At 32.6% G+C, this 22,982-nt stretch overlaps 1 protein-coding gene across 1 annotated transcript in view; it reads right to left on the bottom strand.

The window, feature by feature from the left end:
• The window catches only part of CSMD3 (CUB and Sushi multiple domains 3), a 668,812-nt gene that overhangs the window by 44,746 nt on the left and 601,084 nt on the right, over positions 1–22,982 (bottom strand). Inside the window, 9 exon segments of the mRNA XM_068672527.1 lie at positions 1,192–1,374; positions 2,550–2,723; positions 5,429–5,614; positions 7,704–7,877; positions 11,003–11,176; positions 12,922–13,095; positions 13,507–13,701; positions 15,045–15,230; positions 22,004–22,192. Of these exon segments, the coding sequence (XP_068528628.1) occupies positions 1,192–1,374; positions 2,550–2,723; positions 5,429–5,614; positions 7,704–7,877; positions 11,003–11,176; positions 12,922–13,095; positions 13,507–13,701; positions 15,045–15,230; positions 22,004–22,192 (1,635 nt within the window).

The raw sequence follows: 22,982 nt of genomic DNA on the forward strand, positions 1-22,982 counted from the left end.
GCTCAGCATTGGAAATGGAATTCATCTTTCTTAAGTAATCACATATATACATCTAACCTATATGACTTAAACTAGAACAGTAGTTCTGTTTTTATATATATAACCAGAAAAGTTGTTTCCAGAGATTTAGGGGTAAAAAATAATACAGAAAGTATCTTAAAATGTAAGACAACAATTGGTCATTACTTTATATAATAGGTAAGATCAAAATAGAAAAGCAGAAAGTTCAGTTTGGTTAGGCATATTCCTTCAAAGACCAACACACCAATATGTATAGATATTTACTTTGCATCAGGGTGATAATTGTTTGGTAGGAATCATTCATATTACAAAACCAGCTTGTGAAATAAATTTTTAAAACAAGATGACTCTTCTGAACAAATAATACACAGAGTTAAAGTGGATAATAAAAGCACAGGTTCTCAAAGTATTTCATGCTATTCAGGAAGCTTTTCTTTTAAGAAAAGTCTGTTGGGAATTATTTCCTATATTTGAATCGAGATGAATAAATAATAAATGATTCTCCATAAATATCCTGTTAGAGCTCTTTTATGAAAATACATATAGCTTGAAATTTCTAAAATTATTTGCTCCAAATTAACTCGCTTTCATTTTCTATTGAAAAATAACAATGTCAATAGTTAACAAAATTAAGTGTGTTTAAAAAATGTTAACACTTCCTTGTGCCAATCATTTACTACTTAAATGTATCTAATGAAATCTTGACATTGTCATTTCACTAAAACAGCTTTTTTCTCTGAAATTCAAATGTACAAAGGTTGTAATTAAACACCAGATGATAGTGAGATTTTTGGGAAAAATCTTTCAGTAAAAATTGAGTTCTAGGGGCCTTATCTACTACTCTTTTCTGTTTATTTTTTCTACTAGATAACACGTAGAGTTGATGGTGGCTCAAAAACAAGGAACAACAGTCCAGTATACTTTTTTGTTGTTGTTTTTCCCTCAAAACTTTGAAAAAAATAAGCTATTTCTTGCTTGGAACTAATTTGAAATTTTCCATTTAAGGCCAAGCCACTGATATGTTGCAAAAACTTTAAAAAAATTGTAACGGTCTGTACGAAACCAACTTTATATCATTCACATTACAAAACTGGCAATATAAAATTGTTTTTCGGATAAGCATGTTTAACAACATAGTTTGAAAAAAAGAGTATGTCTTCTGTGACTTACCTTTGCATTCAGGTTGTTTTCCTGTCCAACTTCCATTTGCCATACATGTCCTTTCCTCTGAGCCATGGAGGATATATCCAATATCACAGCTGAAATGTACTGTGCTTTTAATTTTAAAGTTGTTTTCTTCCCTAGACCCATGACCTGGGATACCTGGATCACCACAAGAACCAGCTGTATCACCTAGAATTTGAAATGTAAAGACTGGAATAAATATGAAATGTTATTTTGCTGATACTGAGCAATTATTTTTCAGATACTGAGCAATTCTTTAAACTCTTTGGAATTTACTAATATTTTTTAACTGAGTCCTATTTTGTTATTAGTTTTTAAACATTTCTGTTATGTGTGCTGTAAATGTGTGTATTCTGAAGGTGTAACTAACATGAACAGTATATGTATGAATACACAAAAGAGATGTAGATGAGAGAAAAAAAAAAGTTTCATATTTACTAATACTATAAAAAACCCTGGCTTTTTTTTTTTTGTGTAAAACTAGTATAGAAACTACCACATTTGGTTATAATTTATTTTTCAACTTGTTTCAGCATAGACAAAAACGAGTACATTGACCAAGACAAAATATGTACATTGTTTTCTTAATATGTTCTGTCTCTGAAGATATCCAACTACTATCCAAGTACCAATTACATAGGTCAGAAAAAGATTAAAAAAAAAATAAATAAATGATTCCTTTAAGCTATATACTGGAAACATATTGATGGCAAGAAAGACTCCCCCTCACGCAATATTTACTAACAATTAAAACAGATAACATGACCTATCACAATCTATCGCCTCTATCAGAATCTACATTTACATAGATATTAAATAATAAATGGAATTAAGGCAAAGCAGAACATTTTTTAGTGACTTAGGTTTATGATTTTCAACTGATCACTGCTATTAAACTGAATCAAATTAAATTTGTGAAACAGAATATTCAGTAAAGGTGTTCAGTAAACATATATTGACTTAAGTGAGGGATAATCTATTAAAAGGACTAGACAGTTTTCTCTCAAAACCAAGTACCCTATCCTGAAATTATGTGGAGCATATCGGGCTTTATTATAAAGAGGTATTTATCATATAATTAAAATATACCAGAAGTGTCTATCAGGTAAATAGTTTCTTTGGAGATTAAAACAAAACAAAACAAGAACCCAAAAACATAATCTTAAAGATATGATTTTCTTGTTAACAGAGTTTTCACTTTTGGGGAGTTTTACCTCTTTTTACTTATATTGAGGTAGTATTTCAATTTTATATATGACTTTCCAGATTAAAAAATAGCCTTCTGATAAAATGAAAATAAATTCAAAATAACTTTAGGACACACATTAATTTAAAAGTATTACCTGAGCAATGAGGAAGAGATCCACTCCAGTGTCCATTTAATTGACACGTACGAGATGACTGCCCTAACAGAGAACGTCTACCTGTGCAAGTATAATGAACAGTAGATCCAAATGTATATTTATCTCCAGACAGGACCGCGTTAGGAGGAACGCCAGGATGGCCACAGTCAATCACTACAATGCATAATTATTGGAGATAAAAAAAGGTTATTATCACTGATCAAACAGTTTGTGGTTATCATTTTCATAACTCCAGACAGAAGTAGAACCTTTTGAAGAAGTAGACCTTTTTAGGGTTTGGTCAGAGGTGACCACATTATGTGATAAGAAACGAAAAGCATATTAAGGATCAAAAGCTGTGAAACAAATGTTTGTAGATGTCAAAAAGGTAGATATAGATATTGATGTCCAAAGGCACTCATTCACTAAGTTGAGCCTTATGGCATGAACACATACAGCAAAATTATGCATTTACCCTTCAAACAAATACAGGAAGACAATATCTGCCAAAGTCACTGCAGAAGCAGAGAATATGCAAACATGAATCTCTCATCCATTGGTCCCAAATCATTGGTCATGACATCTATTAGGCTTAGAAACAAGATAATGTTCTAATGTACCAATTCACAGGACTTTGGTTTACTTAAAATATTATGCTGTGTGGATATTCTTGTACATATTTTTAACATTTTATTGTTTTTAACTGTTCCTACATACTATCTATTGATTTTAATTGCACAGAGATTGCACGGGATAAGATCACAATTTTAGACACGATCATGGATAAACTCCCTATTAGTTTTTCTTTGTGTAAATTTTTATCAATAATTGTAAGTTATTTTCATACTGTGGTTATTTTTTAGTAACCTTGCCATTTTTGTAATTTCCACTTACAGATTGCACACCACCATATCCAAAGTTAGGTTGTACACACCTAATTCTACTACCTTGCTTAAATGTCATGAAATATGTAAACATAGCATGTCTCTTGGAACTAAAATGAGAATATGCTACAGTAGGAAATGAAACAAAAATTCTGTAAGATATATTGTCGATATGTACCTTTCATTCACAGTACACTTCACATTTAAAGTATTTTTTCTAGCAACATGTGCATAAATATGCTAAATAGCATAAGCCCCTTAAAAACTTTAATTAAAAGAAAGAATTGAAAGAGCATATTGGCCCAGGTCTCCACCAAATTCTATTTCTTCCTGTATTTATGTTAGCTAGAAGAAGAGAACACGTTGTAGGATATCACGTTTCAAAGGAATTCAGTTATTTTACAGGTGAATGACTTTTCCTTTGTCACACTGTGTCTACTCTACCGGTATTTCAAAAGAAGGTAGATTACTTGAGACTAGTTAAAGAGAGATTGAAATCCATCTAGGTCAAGATAACAATCCAACATAGGTCAAATGTTGGATTGTTAGTTTTCAGCTAGTTTTCAGCTTCTTTTCCATTGCTCTTACAGTGGAAAAAAATGTTCTGAATATTGAATGACTGCCTTGCATAAGTCCAGAAATTGAACCGATTTGCAAAATCTACCTGAAGCTGATGGGGTCTTATAAAAATATACAGTAGCTGCATCAGAATAGATTTCAGTAGACTTCTGATTATAAAATAACTTGGCTGGGTTACTATGCATTAACCCCTCTATCCAAATGACACAAATAAAGCTGAGGATGCCATTTCAAAATTCCATATGTAACTTTCACTGACAAAAGGCAACTTAAAAAAGAGTAAAATGTGCATTATTAAATTACTTTTGACAATTCTGAATGAAGACTAGGGGAGAAAAACACAAAAGTAGAAAGAAAAAAATATCTTTGAACCTTTACTTCTAGGATTTCTTTCCCTTTGGAGCTATGTCACTACTAGGTAATATCTGTCTTTCTGAAACAGTAATGGTATCTTAAAAATTAATGTTATTAACAGTTAGACTCTGTTGACTCTGTTATAAGTTTAACTGTGAATTGCTACTTATCAAACTACTTGTCCTGTTAAATGAAAAATTCCATAACTAAATGTTTTAGCCGTAAGAAGAAATAAAAATCACACACATATATATATTTAGAGTGAATAGCACAACTGGAGAAATCTCAATTAATTAAAACTAACAGAAGTAAAATTGAGAATGTGTACCTATAACACCGTAAATGCCTGTCCATGATTCACAAAAAATAAACGTCTAAGAAATGTCTGTGGTTATAACTACATTTAACTTTTTCTAACATCACAGTTAGAAAGTTATGCATAACAAGACGGAACAAACGCAGCATCTATGCTTTTGCCTTCCTAGTGTTAAATTGCATATGTCTACTGTTCAGGTACGTCTGATAGTGTGGTAAGATGAGGATATGATCCAGAAGATACTTTTGGTGCTCTACAGAGTCATACTTGCTTACTGTCTTCACAGATCTTGCTATTGTCCAAAGAGAAATCCAGGGGATATTATAGTAACATAACCCAACAGTTGGACACTGTTGTTTTTAAGTTTCAGTGTGATTATAGTTTTGTGGCCAATGGGGGAAATATATTGGTAAACTCAATAGATACGATTTTACCATTTGTCCCTGTTACTGATCATTGTGCTGAAGCATTCAGAGATTTTTGTAGTTCGGTTATTGCATTTCTCAAGGTTTCCACATTATTTGCTGCATACAATAATAATATAACTCTGCTACTTCAGCTGCCTTTGAGACCTTCCATCATTACCACACACGAAAATGTATATAAATATGATTATTCTAATTGCTGTCATAAGACTGATGTAGATGTTTTGTAAAATAATACCTATTTCAGTTCACATACTTAATAAAAGCAAATAAAAATAAGCAATAGAATAAAATAAACATAAAAACATGTTATCTACTTACTAATGCATTCAGGAAGAGGTTTGTCCCATTGGCCATTTGGCTGACAAATTAAAACTGAAGAGCCAAATAAATAATATCCAGGATTACAGTCATAAAAGACCACTGTGCCATATGTGAAATTTCCATGTTCTATTTTACTCTCTCTTATGGAATTTGCAGGAATTCCAGGATCAGAACAATTCACCACTAAAAAAGAGAAAAAGCATAAACTTGAGACCTATACAAATGCAGTTTATTAAAATAGTTGGTACATGGCTTCCTATCCATCACATATGAAACTTCGAATGTTTTCAACCTTGATTTTATTTATAATTATACTGACCTAGGAAGATGATATGAAACTAGTAGGTACTTAACCCAAAGTAAATAAAAGGAAATATTTATTCACAGCATGCTGATGTTATAATAGTCTTTGCCACTAAAAGTGGCTGAACATATCATTACATTTAGTGTATACTGACAAAGACTATTGCCAACACCTGGAAATTCGTTGGGCTAAATGGGACTAAATGTACCTTTGGTCCAACCCTTACAACAATGCAAATTTATTTTCTTCCTGTATTAACATTTGGATAATTAACAATACAGAATGATTTTAGAGTCCTTAATTACTTTAGGTTTCATACATTTAAAAATAATAGAAGACTATTTTTATTTTTATTTTTACTTTTATTTTTATTTTGGCAACTTACAGGTTTCTGTTGAGACACTGCATATTACAGACACAAGTAATAATGTTCTACAAAAAATGGGTTCTTTTTATTTTTAAATTCTGTTTTAAAACTAATAGATTTGATGCTGTGTAAAATATCAAAAAAAAAATAAAAAAATAGCCTAATCAGCTTATTTCCTGAGTCTCTGATCCCTACAAGTCAGTACCATATCAGACAGTTTTGCACATTGCTCCATTACTCTACAATTTCAGAACACCAGGGTGATTTATAGCAGTTAGACTGAAAATGATATTTATTAGGTACTTTTTTAAATTTTTTTATAGTAACTTCTCAACAACAAATAGGTCTGTGGAACTTAAACTTCTGTAAACTATTTGCTGTTATCACTTAAGGCAAAGTGATCAAAGGAAAGTGGAGAACATTACTGAAAGTACAATATAGGATACATTCCTATAAATACATAAAATAATTTGGAATTATAGAGTCACAGAATGGTTAAATTTGGAAGGGACCTTAAAGATAATCTAGTCCAAAATCCCTGCTTTGGTCATGGACAGGTGGTTCAAAGCCCCATTCAATTCCACGTTGAACACTTCCAGGGATGGGGCATCCACAACTTTTCTGAGCAACCTGTTCCAGTGTTTCATAACCTTCATCATAAAAATGTCTTCCCTATGTACAATCTAAATCTATTCTCTTTCAGTTTAAAATTGTTACCCCTTGCCCTGCGCCTACAAGCCCTTGTAAAAAATTTCTCTCTTTTATTTTTAATATATATTGAAAGGCTGCAATCAGATCCCCATGGAGACTTCTCCTTTCCAGACAAAAAGACCCTAACTCTCTCAGCCCGTCTGCATAGGTACTCCAGCCTTTTGATCAAATCTATGGCCTTCCTCTGGACCTGGAAAGACTATATCTTGTTCTCGGGTCACTAGTCCAGGTTGTGTCATGATGGTAGAGTAGAGGGGGACAATCACCTCCCTCAACCTGCTGGTCACACTTCTTTTGATGCAGGCCAAGATATGGTTGGCTTTCAGCTTTCTGGTCCAAATATGACAGAAGTGTTGAGAAAGAACACAAATGGAAAACAACGATAAGCAGTTAGATCAATAAAAATGAAAAAAGGGAAAAATACATTTTCCTATGCCATTTTTGAACTGTGTTGGCTAAAAATGCAGTGTTACTTCTGAATTAAAAACAAACAAACAAGCAAACAAACTTCTATACATAATTTTACTTAAGAAACTTGTATAATTACTTTACAAAATCAATAAAAACTACAGACATATATGAAAATTTCTCTGCAAGAGTTATCATGGCAATTTTTTGAATGTTGAACAGACCTAACTGGAAAATAAAACATGCCTAATGAACACAGTTATTAATGTAATATTAATAACTAAATGCCTGCTAGTAAGACTCATGATATTATTATTAATACATATTAATATTATTAATATTAATATTAACATATTAATATTATTAATACATATTATTATTAATACATACTTAATACATATCTTGACAGTGCCCCTTTACCTTCAATTTATTTTCCCATCTTAATTTTCCAACTTTGAAATCTGCAAATGCATGCTTCATACCTTTGCATATTGGAGGTGGGTGGCTCCACTGCCTATTGGCCTGACACTGTGCTTTGGTTGGTCCTTGCATAACGTACCCAGTATTACACGAGAACGTCACAATGTCATTGAAGTTAAAACCATTTCCACTTGTTCTTCCATAAATCGGACTACCAGGGTGACCACAGCTAACAGCTAGCATAACACAAAAAAAAGAAAGAAAAAAGCAGACAGAGCGTGCTGTTATAACTTTTCATGATCTATAATTATCATTATAATCATCACATAAGAGCATTTTAAAATTCTATAAGACAGTGGGTGCTTTCCATGAAAGGTTTACAGCTCTGAACTGAATAAGAATTGACATATTTTAGTAAATATTCAAGTGTTTCTTCTCTAATCATACTTGTATGACAAAAATATTTAAAATATTTTTTCCTTTTTTTTTGAATGGCTCTGTAGTAAGGATTATAAAAAATAATAATAAAAATATTTCATGCAGTTTAATAAAATATTTACATAAACTAATTAAAATGCGCCATATAGTAATCATAGTAAATGAAGACAATTCTTCTGAAGATTCAGCAGAAAAGGAAGCACTTGATTTTCATTACACATAGACTGACACTGAAAGGAAATACATAATTCCACAGAAATTATTTTTTGTAAATATGTCTTAACTAGTCATTCTTTTATCTTTCAGGCCTAAGTACTTAGTGAAGTTATAAACTTATGACTGGGTATATGAAATGTTATGGACAGAGTGAGTGAAAAATTTCTGGTATTTTTACATAAACTGACTACAGAAGAGCTTCCTTTTTCTCTGCCCACAAGACCAGATGTAAGAAAAATCAGTCAAAAATTAATTTGCATAAAAATAATTTTTAAAATGTATACATATTTTTCTATATTTTAACAAATCTAATAATTGATAAAGAATATAATCATCACTAATTTAAAATGAAAAGAAATAAGTGAAATATCATTGTATAAAATGCATTTTTTATCTTTTAAGAGTTTTTTTCTAAATAATTAATTAGGTCTAACAAACCTACATTCTCTTTTTCTCCTTTTAGGTCAGACCTGATAATACTAAAATAAGCCTATTCATAGACTATAATTTAAATAAACTTTAGCAACAACAAAAAAAAAAAACGTGAAAATGGTCTTTAAAAACTATTACGGCATACAGACGAGTCACAGAATATTCTATGAATATAGAATGAATATTAAATTGGTATGTTCAATTAATATGATTCTATGATTATCTTTGTATTACTGGTATCAGAGACTTTTAACATAAGGCATTGCATTTTTCCCCACAAGAGAAGTTAGAATAGTGCACCGAACTACAAACATTTGTAAAGCTGTCAGTATTGTGGTATTCAGCCACACAGAAATATTTTTCATTGTACCTAAAACAATAAAAAATTCTGTTGTGAAAACAGAAGTAGGAAATATGCATAAATATATTACACATGCATAAGCAGTAACAATACACAATGATATCAATATCTTTCCATTTTACAAGAAAGATGCAATTTTGAATTCAAAAGTAAAAAGGTCAGAACCATTAATTTTAAACATTCAATCTCAAAAAATCAGTTAAGACTTGTGGAGGTTAAGTAAATCCAAAAATGTGAAGTTATTCACTTCACTATACACTTCATTTGAGCGTTTAATCAAAAGTAAATCTGCTTCTAAGCATCTATCACAATGTTAGAGGCAGCTCCTGTTTATAACAGTCTTTGGAAAAACTAATTTTTTCCCCAAGTTTTGTGTGTTCTTCTGAAATGCTTTACTACACATTCCCTTCTATTCAGACAAATAGAGCACTGTAATAGATTGCCCAAAGAGGTTACAGATTCCTCTTTGGACATGTTCAAAATCTGCCTGGACATGATCATGGTCATACTCCAGGTGTCCCTAGTTGAGTAGGGGGCTTGGACCAGATGACCTGCAAAGGTCGTTTCCAACCTTAACAGTTCTGTAATTCTGTAAAACAGTTTCCAGTTGTCAGAGAAATGAATTATGCACACTTATGTGGCTCCTAGCAGATCTAAAACATTTTCTTTGTATTTAATTCAAAAATTCTTGATTAATGGATCAAGAATTTTTTCCTTCTTATTTCCTTGCCTCAATGTTTATATATAAGGAATATATCTGTGTTGGCCCGAAATGTAATATAAAGTAATGGTTTATTAATAGAAAATGAAGTGGAAACAAAATTAATAATATTATTATAGTAGTGTTAAGTACATGTATATCTCATTCTATGTAAAACAGTAAAGAGAGTGAGCAGTCAGGGTAGTGAACAAGGTTTTCTGCAACAAGAATGAAGGCATAAAAACAGAATATCTGCAGTTGGACAAAAAAGTATTCAATACAATATATTAAATAAAAGTGCATTCAATACACTAATATCATTGAAACAATTATCGAATTGTTATAATTCACTTGAGAATCCTTTAAGAACTCTCAAATTCTAAATGAAATACCATATTTTCTTATTACATAACAGTCTTTTGTATGGTATCACAGAATCACAGAATTGTAGGGGTTGGAAGGGACCTCAAGAGATTATTGGGTTCAACCCCCATGCCAAAGCAGGTTCCCTAGAGCAGGTTGCCCAGGTAGGTGTCCAGACAGGTCTTGAATATCTCCACATACTCCCTGGACAGCCTGTTCCAGCACTCTGTCACCCTCACCCTGAAGATATTCAGATATAGACAAACATGTTGACAGGTAGGTTGACAAACTTGTCACGTAAAAGGAATCTCATTAACAAAATAGAAAATTCATGTAAAAACAAACAAACAAGCAAACACACACACACACACAAAAACACAAAGAGTACAACTAATAATTGTATATTTTTAAGAAGTAGAAAAAAATACTATAAACTTCATGAAGCAATAATTTTAATTATCAATGCTGACAGTGTAATTCAAGAGGATCTACTTCACTCAATACTACAGTCAAAGTCAATTTACATTAGGTATTTCTAAAACCACTAAGGCATATAAAGCTATTTTCAAATTAGAGTACCTGAGTGCCTAAATCCCATCACTTTTTGAAGTTCATATTTACTTTTAAATAACAGGTATTTATTTGCCAAAAGATGCAGTAAATCTGTTGGAAATTTTAAGAGACAACATTTAACTTCATCTGATATATGAATCACATATTTTATGTAGCCATGTAGTTCTGAGGATCTACTTCAAATCATTCTCTTTTACTAAGTTTAAAGATACTCCTCATCTTTTCTGACATAGACATTCCTGTAGCAGAAATCAGTATGCATTGCCACTCTTACTTACGCACACAGGATGGAAGCTGACCAGACCAGTTGTGATCCTGTTGACATATTCGTACAGAAGAACCAATCAACCGAAAACCAGGACTGCACTGGTATACAACTGTGTCTCTATACCCATAATTTTCTCCAATTACTTGACCGTTGACTATAAGATCTGGACTACCACAGTGACCAGCTAGAATTTTCAAAATAAATAATAAAACCAAACAAGCAAACAAAAAGATCAGTAAATATGTCAGAGAAGTTTAAATTTATTTTATTTATTTTATTTAATTACAAGAAGAAAATCTTCAAATTTTTGTATAACTTCACTCAAAGGTTTATATTTATTAACTTAGGGAAAACTAAAGTATTGCACTTGTATAGGTAAGTCTTTACACATTTAAGAAATTTGAAAAAGACAGTGAGGCAAAGAGATTAAATTCCATTTGTATTATCAAACCTTCTTTCTAAAATAAGTGATTCCTTTTATCTACAGGTTTTTATCTACAGGTTTTAACCTATAGATTTCTAAATTATTTCTACTAGTTTTATTTTGGTTAAGATTAAATTGAAGTTAATGTTAGAACATTAGAAATTTAAAGAAATAAATATATAAATACATAGATACAAAAGTTCAAATAAATATATATATATATATATTCTCTATCATAAATGTAAAACTGCAGACATTATAAATGCAACCTTCTTGGCCCTTGACCCTCTATTCCCAAAATATGAGAAATATTTTATATGAATATCACAAACACACTTTTAACCTAAAGGAATCAGGGAAAGAATGAACCATGTGACTTTTGTTACCATTTTTCTAATGAACCCTGTAAAATGGGCACACAATTTGCCAAATCATGTGAAAATGGAGACCTCAGAGATGACAACACAGGACAAAGAACTCAGAAATAAATAAGACAAACAACAAAAGCAAGCAGTGTTACAACTAGTAGTTAAGGTTAAGTGGAAAAATATTACCAGCTACACAAACTCCTGTTTCCCTTTTGTCATCTAGTTCTCACAAACAAATAAATAAGTACACAAATAAATAAAGCACAATAAAATAAATAAAACGGGGTTGCTAGTAAGAAAATACATTTAGAGGGAACACAATTTGGATTTTTCTTTCCTTTGAAATTTGCAGTCTTTGTAATATAAATGCTGTTGTAAACTTGCACAGTTTTCTCAATTTTTTTGAGGGCTAGAAACTTCTCATAGGGAAGAAAAAAAAAAAAAAGGAAAAAGCAAATCTGAGATTTTTTTGCCTCAGGAACTTAATTAAAACTCACGTGGTACTCCATTGTATGAATCATGCCATTCATCAGAATTTTCAATACATGTAGTGTATTGAAAAATAAAGTGTTAAAAATGAAGATGCCTAAATATGTACCACTAAGGGGTTTTCAGAATTTATACATAACATTGGGAAAGTGATTTTCTCTCAGAAATAAGGATGAAAGTTTATTTCTCTCAGAAGTAAGGATGAAGTGCTCTTGTCCATGTTTCCACATGCTTATCCTTTCTTTTCTTTTTTTTTTTTTTTCCATCTTTTGCAAGTATATAGATTAATTCTGTAACATATCCACTGAGTTCAGGTCTACTATTTTACTAAGGATAAGTATTAAAGCTGACAGATCTATAATCCATCTGTCTTGCTGTGTATGTATAGGTCTATGAAGCCATATGCAGCAGTCCAATGACACAGGCTTTGCATGTATGGCAAAGGAATTCAAAAGGGATTCAAACTGTGGAAAGGTTACCACAGTTAATCTTTTGATAAGAAAAAAAGCAACGCATTTTTTTTCTTTAAATTTAGAACTCTCTTCAATGCTTGAAAGGCTAACAGAAAGAGGCATGTTAACTAACCTTGCTTACTTTTGTCTGATAGAAATAAAGAAAATAGGAATGTTTTGACAGTTGTATCCATACCTAAACATCTGGTCTCAATTCCACTCCAGAGTCCAGAAGATAGACATTCCCTTACAGCAGAGCCAACTAACATGTATCCTGAGTCACAAGTAAATATAGCTGTAGATCCATATGTGATTTGAGTTCCAATCTTATTTCCATTTGGAGGTGTAGGAAGTTCTCCACAAGAAATAACTTCGTGATAAAAACAGAACAGGACAGAAATGTATATCTGAGTATCACAAACATACATCCAATAATATGCAATGTTTATCAACCAGCTAAATCAAGATTGCAATATGAAGTATTCTATCTGTTCTGTAGAAGAGCTCTGTATATGAAGATTACTATTTCCTCACAAAAATACTCAAAAAATGAAAATAATAATTAAAAAACAATAAAATTGTTTCTGTAAAATTAAAAACAAACACTGTTTGGAACATTATTAATAATTGCTATTTAACTACCTCAGTTAAAGGTTAGGGTTAGTGACATTTTTTTCTAATTAAGTGATCTCAATTTCAAATTAGTTAATTGTTAATTAAGCCAAATAAAATATTTTTATTTCCAATCCACACAGCAAATACAGATGAAGCATGTACTCACTTTGGCAGTAAGGTCGCTCATTTCTCCAGCTCCAGGTTCCATTAGCAAGACACTCAATAGATGCTGGTCCCAAACCATAATACCCTGGGTCACAGCTGAAAACTACTTTTGTTTTATACTCATAATGTGAACCATTCACTATTTTCCATCTTCCATGTTCCAGTGTAAAAGAATTGATGCTTGGACACGTAACAACTTCCAAAATATCAAAAACACAGTTATTTGTGGTTTAATACAGACAAATTTCAAAAACCTGTAGAGCTATTAATTTAGAAATATATTTTATACCCAGTGAGATGATGTTCGAAGAATAAGGCTGTATTTGAAATTGCATGTATTTAAGCAGGTAACACTCTCATTTAATTAATAACAATCAATGTCCCAGACAAATCAGTGACTGGTGTAGACAGAGCTACGTAAATGGTGTAGATAATATAGCTCCATACATTGAAGTAATTCACTGTAGATTCATAGTCAGATGAATCTTTACTAAAATGCTAGCTAAGTTTAAATACAGGACTGATTTTCTACCCAGATACCTTATATAAAACTGTAAAGACTTTGGGAGGCTGCACAATGGTGGCAGGTAAAATAATATTCATATTCAGAATGCGTTTTCAGCAGCAAACACATCTTTTCCTCGTGCCCTAATTCAAAGTGTACTTCCTTTGCAAACAAACATCCTTCAACAACCCTGATCTAAGTGAAGAATGTTAGAAAGCATAATATTTTCCCCATGATCAAATGAAAATGTCACAGAATAAAATCTTTACTGGATATTGCTTTCTTTCTCTCAGTTCACATTGCTTTTTTAAACAAAGGAAAGGCATAAGGCATTGTGCCTTTTAGGCACAAGAGCAAAAAAAAAAAAAGAAAAAAGAAAAAAAAAAAGGAAAATCCTTGAAAATTATCTTGGGTATATTTTGTTTCCTTTCTAGTTCATTGGGTGAAATAATCCAAATTTTAATGTGCATCTGGCACTGTGACATTTCTGCATCAGCCTTACAGTCTTACAGGGTTATCATACCCCATTTATAAATTTGAAATTATCTGCTTCTCCTTGGAACTGAGCAGGCATTTTCTCTTCATTGATGTTTCCCAGAGTTTAGGTAGTGTCGGGTTATAATGATAGGCTGGATATAAATAATCAGCAATAATTTCAAATAATACCAGTGACTTTGGAATTCTGAACTGTTAATTGTTAACAGCATATGAACTGTGAAGATATCATTGCAGAGTTGACTTTTGCACAAACCTTTACAACCATTACCTTTGATTTAGCTGAAAATTAATTTTCAGCTTGAATGTATTCTGTAATCTGTGTATTTCTTCTGCTGTCACTGAATGTTTAGGAACATATCTCAGATACATATACTTCAAATATATACTTCACAGTAACTTAATATCAACAATTATACACAACTTAAAGTTTCCTGAAGCTGAAAGTTTAAATAATATATCGTTTTTCTATTTTGGATAAATAAACAAAATGTACAGTAACATTCTTACTCACTAGAGTTTTTTTACATATTACCTACCTACACAGCGAGGTGTTTTATTGTGATTGCTCCAGGTACCATCTGGCTGGCAGGACGCTGTGGTAAGTTCCTTGGATGATAGTCTATACCCATCATTGCAAAAGTAAGTAACACGGGTGCCAACCAAGTAATCTGTAGTTAATATCCCACCATTCACTGGAGATTTAGGAATTCCACAAGATATTGCTGATTAAAGAGAAAGCCATAGTAATTGTATCTGTTCTTCACTATAAACTGCCTTTCTCAGAGGGATTATGGACTGTAACTTCAACAGTCATAAATTCATACAAATGGATTTTTAACTCATTAATGTTTGTTTTAAGGCTACAAATAAATTCCCTTAAAAAGTTTAGGGAATCAAATCTCAGAAAGTTTTTGTCTTTTGATGGACTAGATGAACAAAAAAAAGTCCCTTCCAACCCAAACCATTCTATGATCCTAGGTTTCTATGAAAAAGAAAAAAATAAAACAAAAACCAAACAAATAATATAAAACATGGTTCGTAACCCTGCAGTTACTCATTCAAAATGCAGAAGACAATAAAAGATGATGATTAATGAAATAAAAAATATCTGGAAAAGGTATGACCATCATGGCTGAATGAATACAGCACCAGACTGAGGCATTGGAAACCTAGTTTGTAATTTGGGTTTCTTCCATCACATGACCTGTGTGACCTCTGGCAACACTAATATTAACTTTCAACATTCTATTCTTCCTCCTGTAAAGGAGAAATAAAATACCCTTTAAAAAGTATTTTTAAATTCACAAATGAAAGTGTAAGCTACTTTACTACTACTACTAGTATTCAGCAGAGGGAAAGCAAAAGAAGTAGCCCTAGAAATAGCCCTAACTAAAACATAAAAAAAATAAAAAAAATAATAAATGAATAAAATAAAATAATAAATAAATAAATAAAACCTGAGTTTTTTCCACATTTTAACACTACACATATAATGCAAGTCCGATCCCTAAAACAGAGCTTTGGCACTTAATTCTTAAGTACTTTAAAGTGGAATCTTGAACAGTAAGAGACTACCTATCCCTCCTGTGCAGAACTATAAAGAATTAAGCCTCACAATGCATAAACAGTATGTAGAAAAAAAAAGTCTTCAGTTGTTGTCCCTTTTGTGAGCTGGTCTGGTATAAGACAAATCTGCTTTATATGCAATGTAACAGTATGGCTCTGTACCAGAGCTAATAATCACAGCTGAGACACAGGTAAAGCACTAATGCTATCACAGTTTGCAGAACAAACATGGTAAGATCAGTGAAAAAAAATATGCTTGAATTTCCATGAAAAGAAACTGTGAATTCTGTGTAAAGTTAAACTATAGGACATGCTGTACTGAAAAGTTGTTAGAAAACAACAATTATTTTGCTCATTACCTTGTCTAGGCAACCATAAAAACATATACTTTATGGCTATCTACTGGCAAGTAGAAACATACATCTTTAGAAGAAAATAAGAAAACCAAGATTAGGAGATATTCAAGGCCCTGAGAGTCATTGAATTCAATCTACAACCATGTATGAAGACATGACCCAGAAGAATCAAAACTGACAAGTTAATTAAAACATATGGTCCATCTTCCACTTCTTAAAAAGCATCTGACAGACCTTTGTTATTTCACCTGACTCTACCAAAGAAAGAAACAGAGCTCTCATGACACTAAAATGCAAATGTACATATATATCAAATTCCCCAACAGCTTGGATTGCAGCACCAAATATTAGATAGACTCATCTACGCAAAGAGGAAGATAGCCAAAAGCTGGTATAAAAGCAAACAAACAAACAAGCTGGTATAAGCAATTGTTTCCAGCATAGCTCATCTCTTTAAAATCAGTTGATGGAGATTTTCACTGACCAAGCTAGCCCTGTCCTTCAAAACTACATGTAATGATAAACAGAAGTTTCAGAATTGGAATTGCCAGAAACAAGTCCATTGCCAGTTGCATCTAGGACAGCTTTCAGTAGGGTATAAAAACTAATATCCAACACCCTCCCACCAAAAAACAACAACAACACAACAGCTGCTGCTTATGATCCTGACATCTAAAACATGTCATAGCACTGTTTGTTCACGTACTATAGATTTTTGCTTCCTGCAATCAGCAAAATCTATATTTTTTTATCTATCTGAGATGTTTTATATCTACCATAGAGATTAATAAGTCCTTCAAAGTAAGTATTCAAAGTATTCAAAGATCTCCATTAGTATCTTACTTGATAAATTTTGAGTCCTATCATCCCTATTAACAGAATCAATCTTGTGGAGTAAGAAAAATATATCCTTCCCTTAACCTTAAAGTTTGAAGAAACAGATTTCATGTCAGTACACTGAATCTTTGATAACAGCCATTTATACAAATAAATAAAGTTTTCAGCAGTTACGAGGTGCATTTTACTTGTGTGGAACTTGCACAGAAAATGTCTTTTAGTTAAGGGAAAAAACTTGAAAAGATCAACACAAGTTATTGACATATCTGAAAACAGAATTAAACTCAAAACAGGATTTAAGAATACAGGTATGGAATATCCAAAATGCCCAAAACACAGATTTATCACTGAAATGTTTCATGATTATATATCAGCTTGGGCTGTAAAAAATACATTTTTGCAGATCAACAGTATAATTGTAATCACATCTGAAACACTAACACCTAGTCTTCTTTCGTGAACTTCTGAACAGTGCTCCAACCGCAAAGATCTACATGTGCAACACATGGAAGACCTCAGCTTTCTGAATTCTTGAAGATCACCTAAATACTTCTGAAGATGATCTAAAGACTTATCTGAAATAAGAAATTCATAAATTATTTTTGGACTTATATAAAGGTCTTAAATATCCTTTATCAAATGTCAAGTCACATTTAAAAGTTTCTGTAATGATAATTTCCCAAACACAAATCTGACGTTTTATCCTGTAAAAGACCTGTGATTGTTCATTTGTTCTGTGACATTTAAGAACTACGCTTAACAGATACAGCTTGAATGTTTAATATCTCAAAGTTAGAATAGTAAATGTTTTTACTTAATTTGTATTGTTATTATTATACAATCTAGAGTTCAAAGCAGTTTCCTTTTACTGCTTTCTATGGCAGAAGAATGGTGCTTTTGTATTAACTTTGAAATTTCTTTGAAATCTTTCAGGTAATTGCTGAAGTTTTGCTTGAGGCTTTTCTTTTTTCTGCTGCTTTGAATGTTTTCTACTGACATATATTTGGTTTTGTAGATAATGTAAAAAAGTTTTCACCCACTGTGTTGGGTTTGTCTGAGCTGGAGTCACCTTTTCCCTGCAGCAGCCCGCACAGTGCTGTGCTCTGCACTCGTAGCTGGAACAGCACTGATATCACTCCAGTGTTGTGTCTATTGCTGCGTAGTGCTGGCACAGCATCAGGACTCCTTCCGAGTACCCAAGAGCCAGGAAGCTGGCGGTGGGCAAGTGATGGGGAGGGGACATTGCCGGGGCAGCTGACCTAAACCAACCAAAGGGATATTCCATAACACCTGATGTCACACTCAGCAATAAAAGGGGGGCTATTGTGGGGGAGGGGGCTGTTCCTCCTGAACAACCACTACACGTTTTGAGGCCCTGCTTCCCAGGACGTGGCTGAACATCGCTCATTGATGGGAAGTAGAGAATAATTTTTTTCCCTCTCTGTGTGCTTCCACGCGGACTTACTGTTTCTTTTGTTTCTTTTTCTCCCCATTCCCTTTCCCTTTAATTAAACATTTCTCATCTCAAACCTCGAGTTCTCTGTGTTGTATTTTCTCCCCCTTCCTCTTTGAGGAGAGGGGGGGTGAGAGAGCGGTTGTGGTGGAGCTTGGCTGCCCACCTGAGTAAAACCACCACACCCACGAAAATGTGTATCTGGAAAGTTCTATAGAGCAAGATTTCAAGAATGGCCAGTATTATCTATTTAGAGGTTCAGAGATCAAGATTTCTGTTTATATAGGTATAAAAATGAGAACATAAGAAAATGCTCTAACATTATTTATGAATTTGAAAAGAATAAAAAGCAGTAATGGAAAAGGCTGCTGGCATTCATTAGTGAAAGAGTTCAGTAGTGACTAATTGTAAAGATGAAAAATGAAAAATATAAAGAAAATACATTAAATACAGTCAAGAAATATTCTGCAGGCAGCAAAAATGTTGGTCAAGGAATGGACTTGTTATTAAAAATAAATAAATAAATAAATAAATGTGCTGACTGCAGAGGTAAAGAATTCACAAATTTGAGATTTCTTCTTTCCTATAGAATGATGCCAGTAACTTCTACTGTGATTTGACTGGTAAGCTTCATTTAGGAGACAGAAAATAAATAGATTAAAATGTGATGCATTGGTAACAAAGAAATTGCAAATAACTTTTTGTTGTTGTTGCTGTTTTTTGTCTTTGCACTACTATGTAAAAAAAATTCTGAAACATTTTATGCTGTACTAAATGGTCACTTGTGGCAATCCCGACTTCAGATGAAGAACTGATTAAAATGGCTTTGCTAGCTAGACTGTGTTGGGAGAAATTGGTTAAAAGCAGAAGACTGGCAAGGAGGATGGGATCAGAATGGACAACTGGCAAGCAGGATTGTAAATACGCTTAAGTGACCTTGCAGCTGGGAACACATAAAGTCTGGGGAGCAGCAATGTAGAAAAACAAATAAATTATGTCTGCTGCTCTTTGTGTGTTTGATGACATTATCTATCTTTGCATAGATAACATAGGTGTTTGGTGGACTTCGAGGTGCCCTCTCTGATGTGCTTGAGCTCCCGGCCTTGGTATAAAGAAAATCAAAGAAGCACAGTGAGAATCACAGGATGGTGGTAAAAGCTGCACCTGCGCAAACTTTTGATAAAAACAATTGAAACCAGCAGGCCGGTGATCTCCTATCACGGACCCTGTTCAGTGGTTTCTGCATTCCTGCTTGTGTGCCTGTGCTCATGTCCCTCTGCTTAGGTGTTGTTTCAGGGATCCCCTGATTAGTGAGGTAACAAGAATAAATCTGCTCTTTACATTTTAACTGCGAGTCTGTGGTTGTTTCTGTTGCCTGCCTGTGCTGACTCACACGCACTGTAAATGTAGATGTGAAGTAGAAGGCAGGGCTCTGACTTTGTCATCTGATATTACCTGGAAAAATATGTGGTTAATGGTGGAGAACAAAACCTGACAGCAGACAAAAGCTGACTGACAGGTATTATGGGTAGTAAAACAATGATCATCACAATCATGTTATATGATCATCATCATATAACAAGTTGTTGTAAAAAGCACTAGCTCATGCTTAAAATGACTTTTGCTGAAGTTGTATTCCTCAGTAGTGGAGGCAAATGTGGAATGACAAATGGCTAATCCCTTCTGTAAATATCCTCTGTTAAAGAACATTATGTATATTTACATACAGTGTTCTCAAAATTGTAATGAAAGGGTTCATATCATAAAACTGTATCACCCAGGGATGGGGATAATTTTCACCTCAACAAAGTAAGGGGAAGTTTAGATGCATGAGTGATGCATGGAATCATCTTACTTCTGAGGGTTTTCACAGTAGTAAGGTTGATTCTGAAGAGTTTGCTGTTGTGAATTGCAAGCCACATATCATGGCCACAACCACATTTAGCATGTAGGGACTTGTTGGAAGACTTGAATGACATCTATATAATTTATCAAGCTAACCTTCATCATATGCATAATTATGATTAGCTGTTATTAAATTAATACATATATTAAGTAATTTTCAGTTCAAACAGTCGGCACCAACAATCTTTCTGTTTGATCAGACAGCACAACGTCTGACTGATATGTTTTAAAACAAAACACACACAAAAAAATAACAAATATATATATATAACAGTAGAACTTTCCAAATTATTTGAGATATCTAGGTAACAATCTGATCAGGTTCTACAAATAACTGTCACAAAAGCAGTCCTTATGTCAACTTACGAGCAGAAAAAGATAAAGAATGATATGAAGCAAATGCACCACATGTACCATAGTTTTAAAAAATACAAGCATACTTGCAGTTCAAAGACTTACTGTCAAAAAACACTTGTGGGAAATTAGCTTGGAACATTCATACAGAATTAATCTCCACTGCTCAACAGGAACAAAATGTATGCAAGCATCTAATCAAAACACTAAGCTGGGATGTCCTAATGAAGGATCTATTACTACCATGAACATATAATTTGTGAAATCTAACTGAATATAAACTGGTGTTTTCACCAGCTTATGTAAGAGTATAATGTAAATTCCTTGATATATGAAGTTCTGAACAAAAGTTAGAAAACACAGCTGCATTTTTTCATGGAAAAAAGTCATTTCAATACTTCACTGAAGAGAGATATGTAAGTTATCAGAACAATAACATTCTTCAGGAAAGGGATAATTAGAATACAATTGTGATGGACATCAAATAACCATTTTCTTTTTCTTGTTAAGGAAAACGTGTTTTGCTTTTATAATGCATAAGGGACTAAATACAAAACTATGGGGTGGGGCCTGGAGTACAAAGTAGATAGCCTGAAACATAAAACATAATCTGATTAATTGTTTTTAAATTTCAGTGTAAATCATGACAGATTAGAATGGCATTAAAGGTAATGATTTCTTTTTCTCCATTTTCCTGTTCTTGGAAATGTAGCAAGTTTCAGGTCTTTTTTTTTTTTTTTTTTTTTTTTTTTATATAGTGCTTGGATCATGATAAAGTGGCAATTAAAGTAAAATGTAAAATTATAAATTTAAAATTTTATTTATAAATTTAGAACCTAAACAAAAGAAACAAAAAAATAAATGAACTTTATACCGTTTCCTAAAAATGCATTTGTTTTTGAACAGTTTATTAGATAGAAACATACATAGATACCTCCTATTCATTTTAAGTCAGAAAACTGATTCTTTATGTTAGAAAAATAGAGTTAATTAGGATATATTATTTTATAATTAAATAGTTTACCTTGGCAAGCCGGGACTGGAACATCCCATGAGTAATAACCATATGGAGACTTCCTGCATACAGCAGTACTTTTCCCAACAAGCCGAAAACCTCGATCACAAGCCCAGCGAACCATACTGTTGAGCTGTCCACCTGTCTGACTGACAATGAAACCATGTGGAGGGGACTCTGGAGTACTACAGTAGAGGGCTTTAAACATAAATATTAAATAAATAAAAAAAATACATTTAGGATCCAGGTGGCAATCTTGACAAATTCTTATTGAATTCAGTGGACATCTGATAACAATATGAGAAAATATCAGTATAAGTTGTATTTCGTGTCCTGATCACACATGCATCAAGCAATTTCACTAAGTATAAAGGTAAAAGAATATTACATATTGCAAGAATATCACAATAGTACTGGGGCTTGTAATAGGGCTTGTAAGGGCTTCAGGGTTTAGTAGTCTGAGATACTGATCACACACACACTGATATACATGTATAAAGATAGTTCACTTTTCTTTTACTTACCATCTTCTTGTTAAATCAAGTAAACCATAGAAATTTATTGATGGTGAAATTTATTGCAATTATATACGTGTCTGTCGTATACAACACTTTTGGAAGAAGAAAATATCAAGTGCATACTACACATATTTATTTACAAATTATTTTTTTCCTTTTGGTCCTAAATAAGTTACTTTCAAGTTCTGTGATACAATGAACTGAAGTGAACTAGTGACAGCTAAATCAGATTTTAATATTTATGAGTGCCACTATGAGTGCCATGGAGAAAAAAAAAAATACTTAGAGAAGCCTTATTTGGATGTTATAAAAATAAAATAAAAATCCAGAAGCATTTATAAGAACAAAAATATCTTTGAGAAATACAGCTGTTCTAATGCAAAAGGATTTTTGTACATTAAATCTGCATGACATTAAAGATTGCTTAAGTATCACGATGTCATTATGCTTGCATTTCTTTTAAATCCCTT

The sequence above is a fragment of the Anas acuta genome, chromosome 2, assembly GCF_963932015.1.
Source record: "Anas acuta chromosome 2, bAnaAcu1.1, whole genome shotgun sequence".
Taxonomy (NCBI): Eukaryota; Metazoa; Chordata; class Aves; order Anseriformes; family Anatidae; genus Anas; species Anas acuta.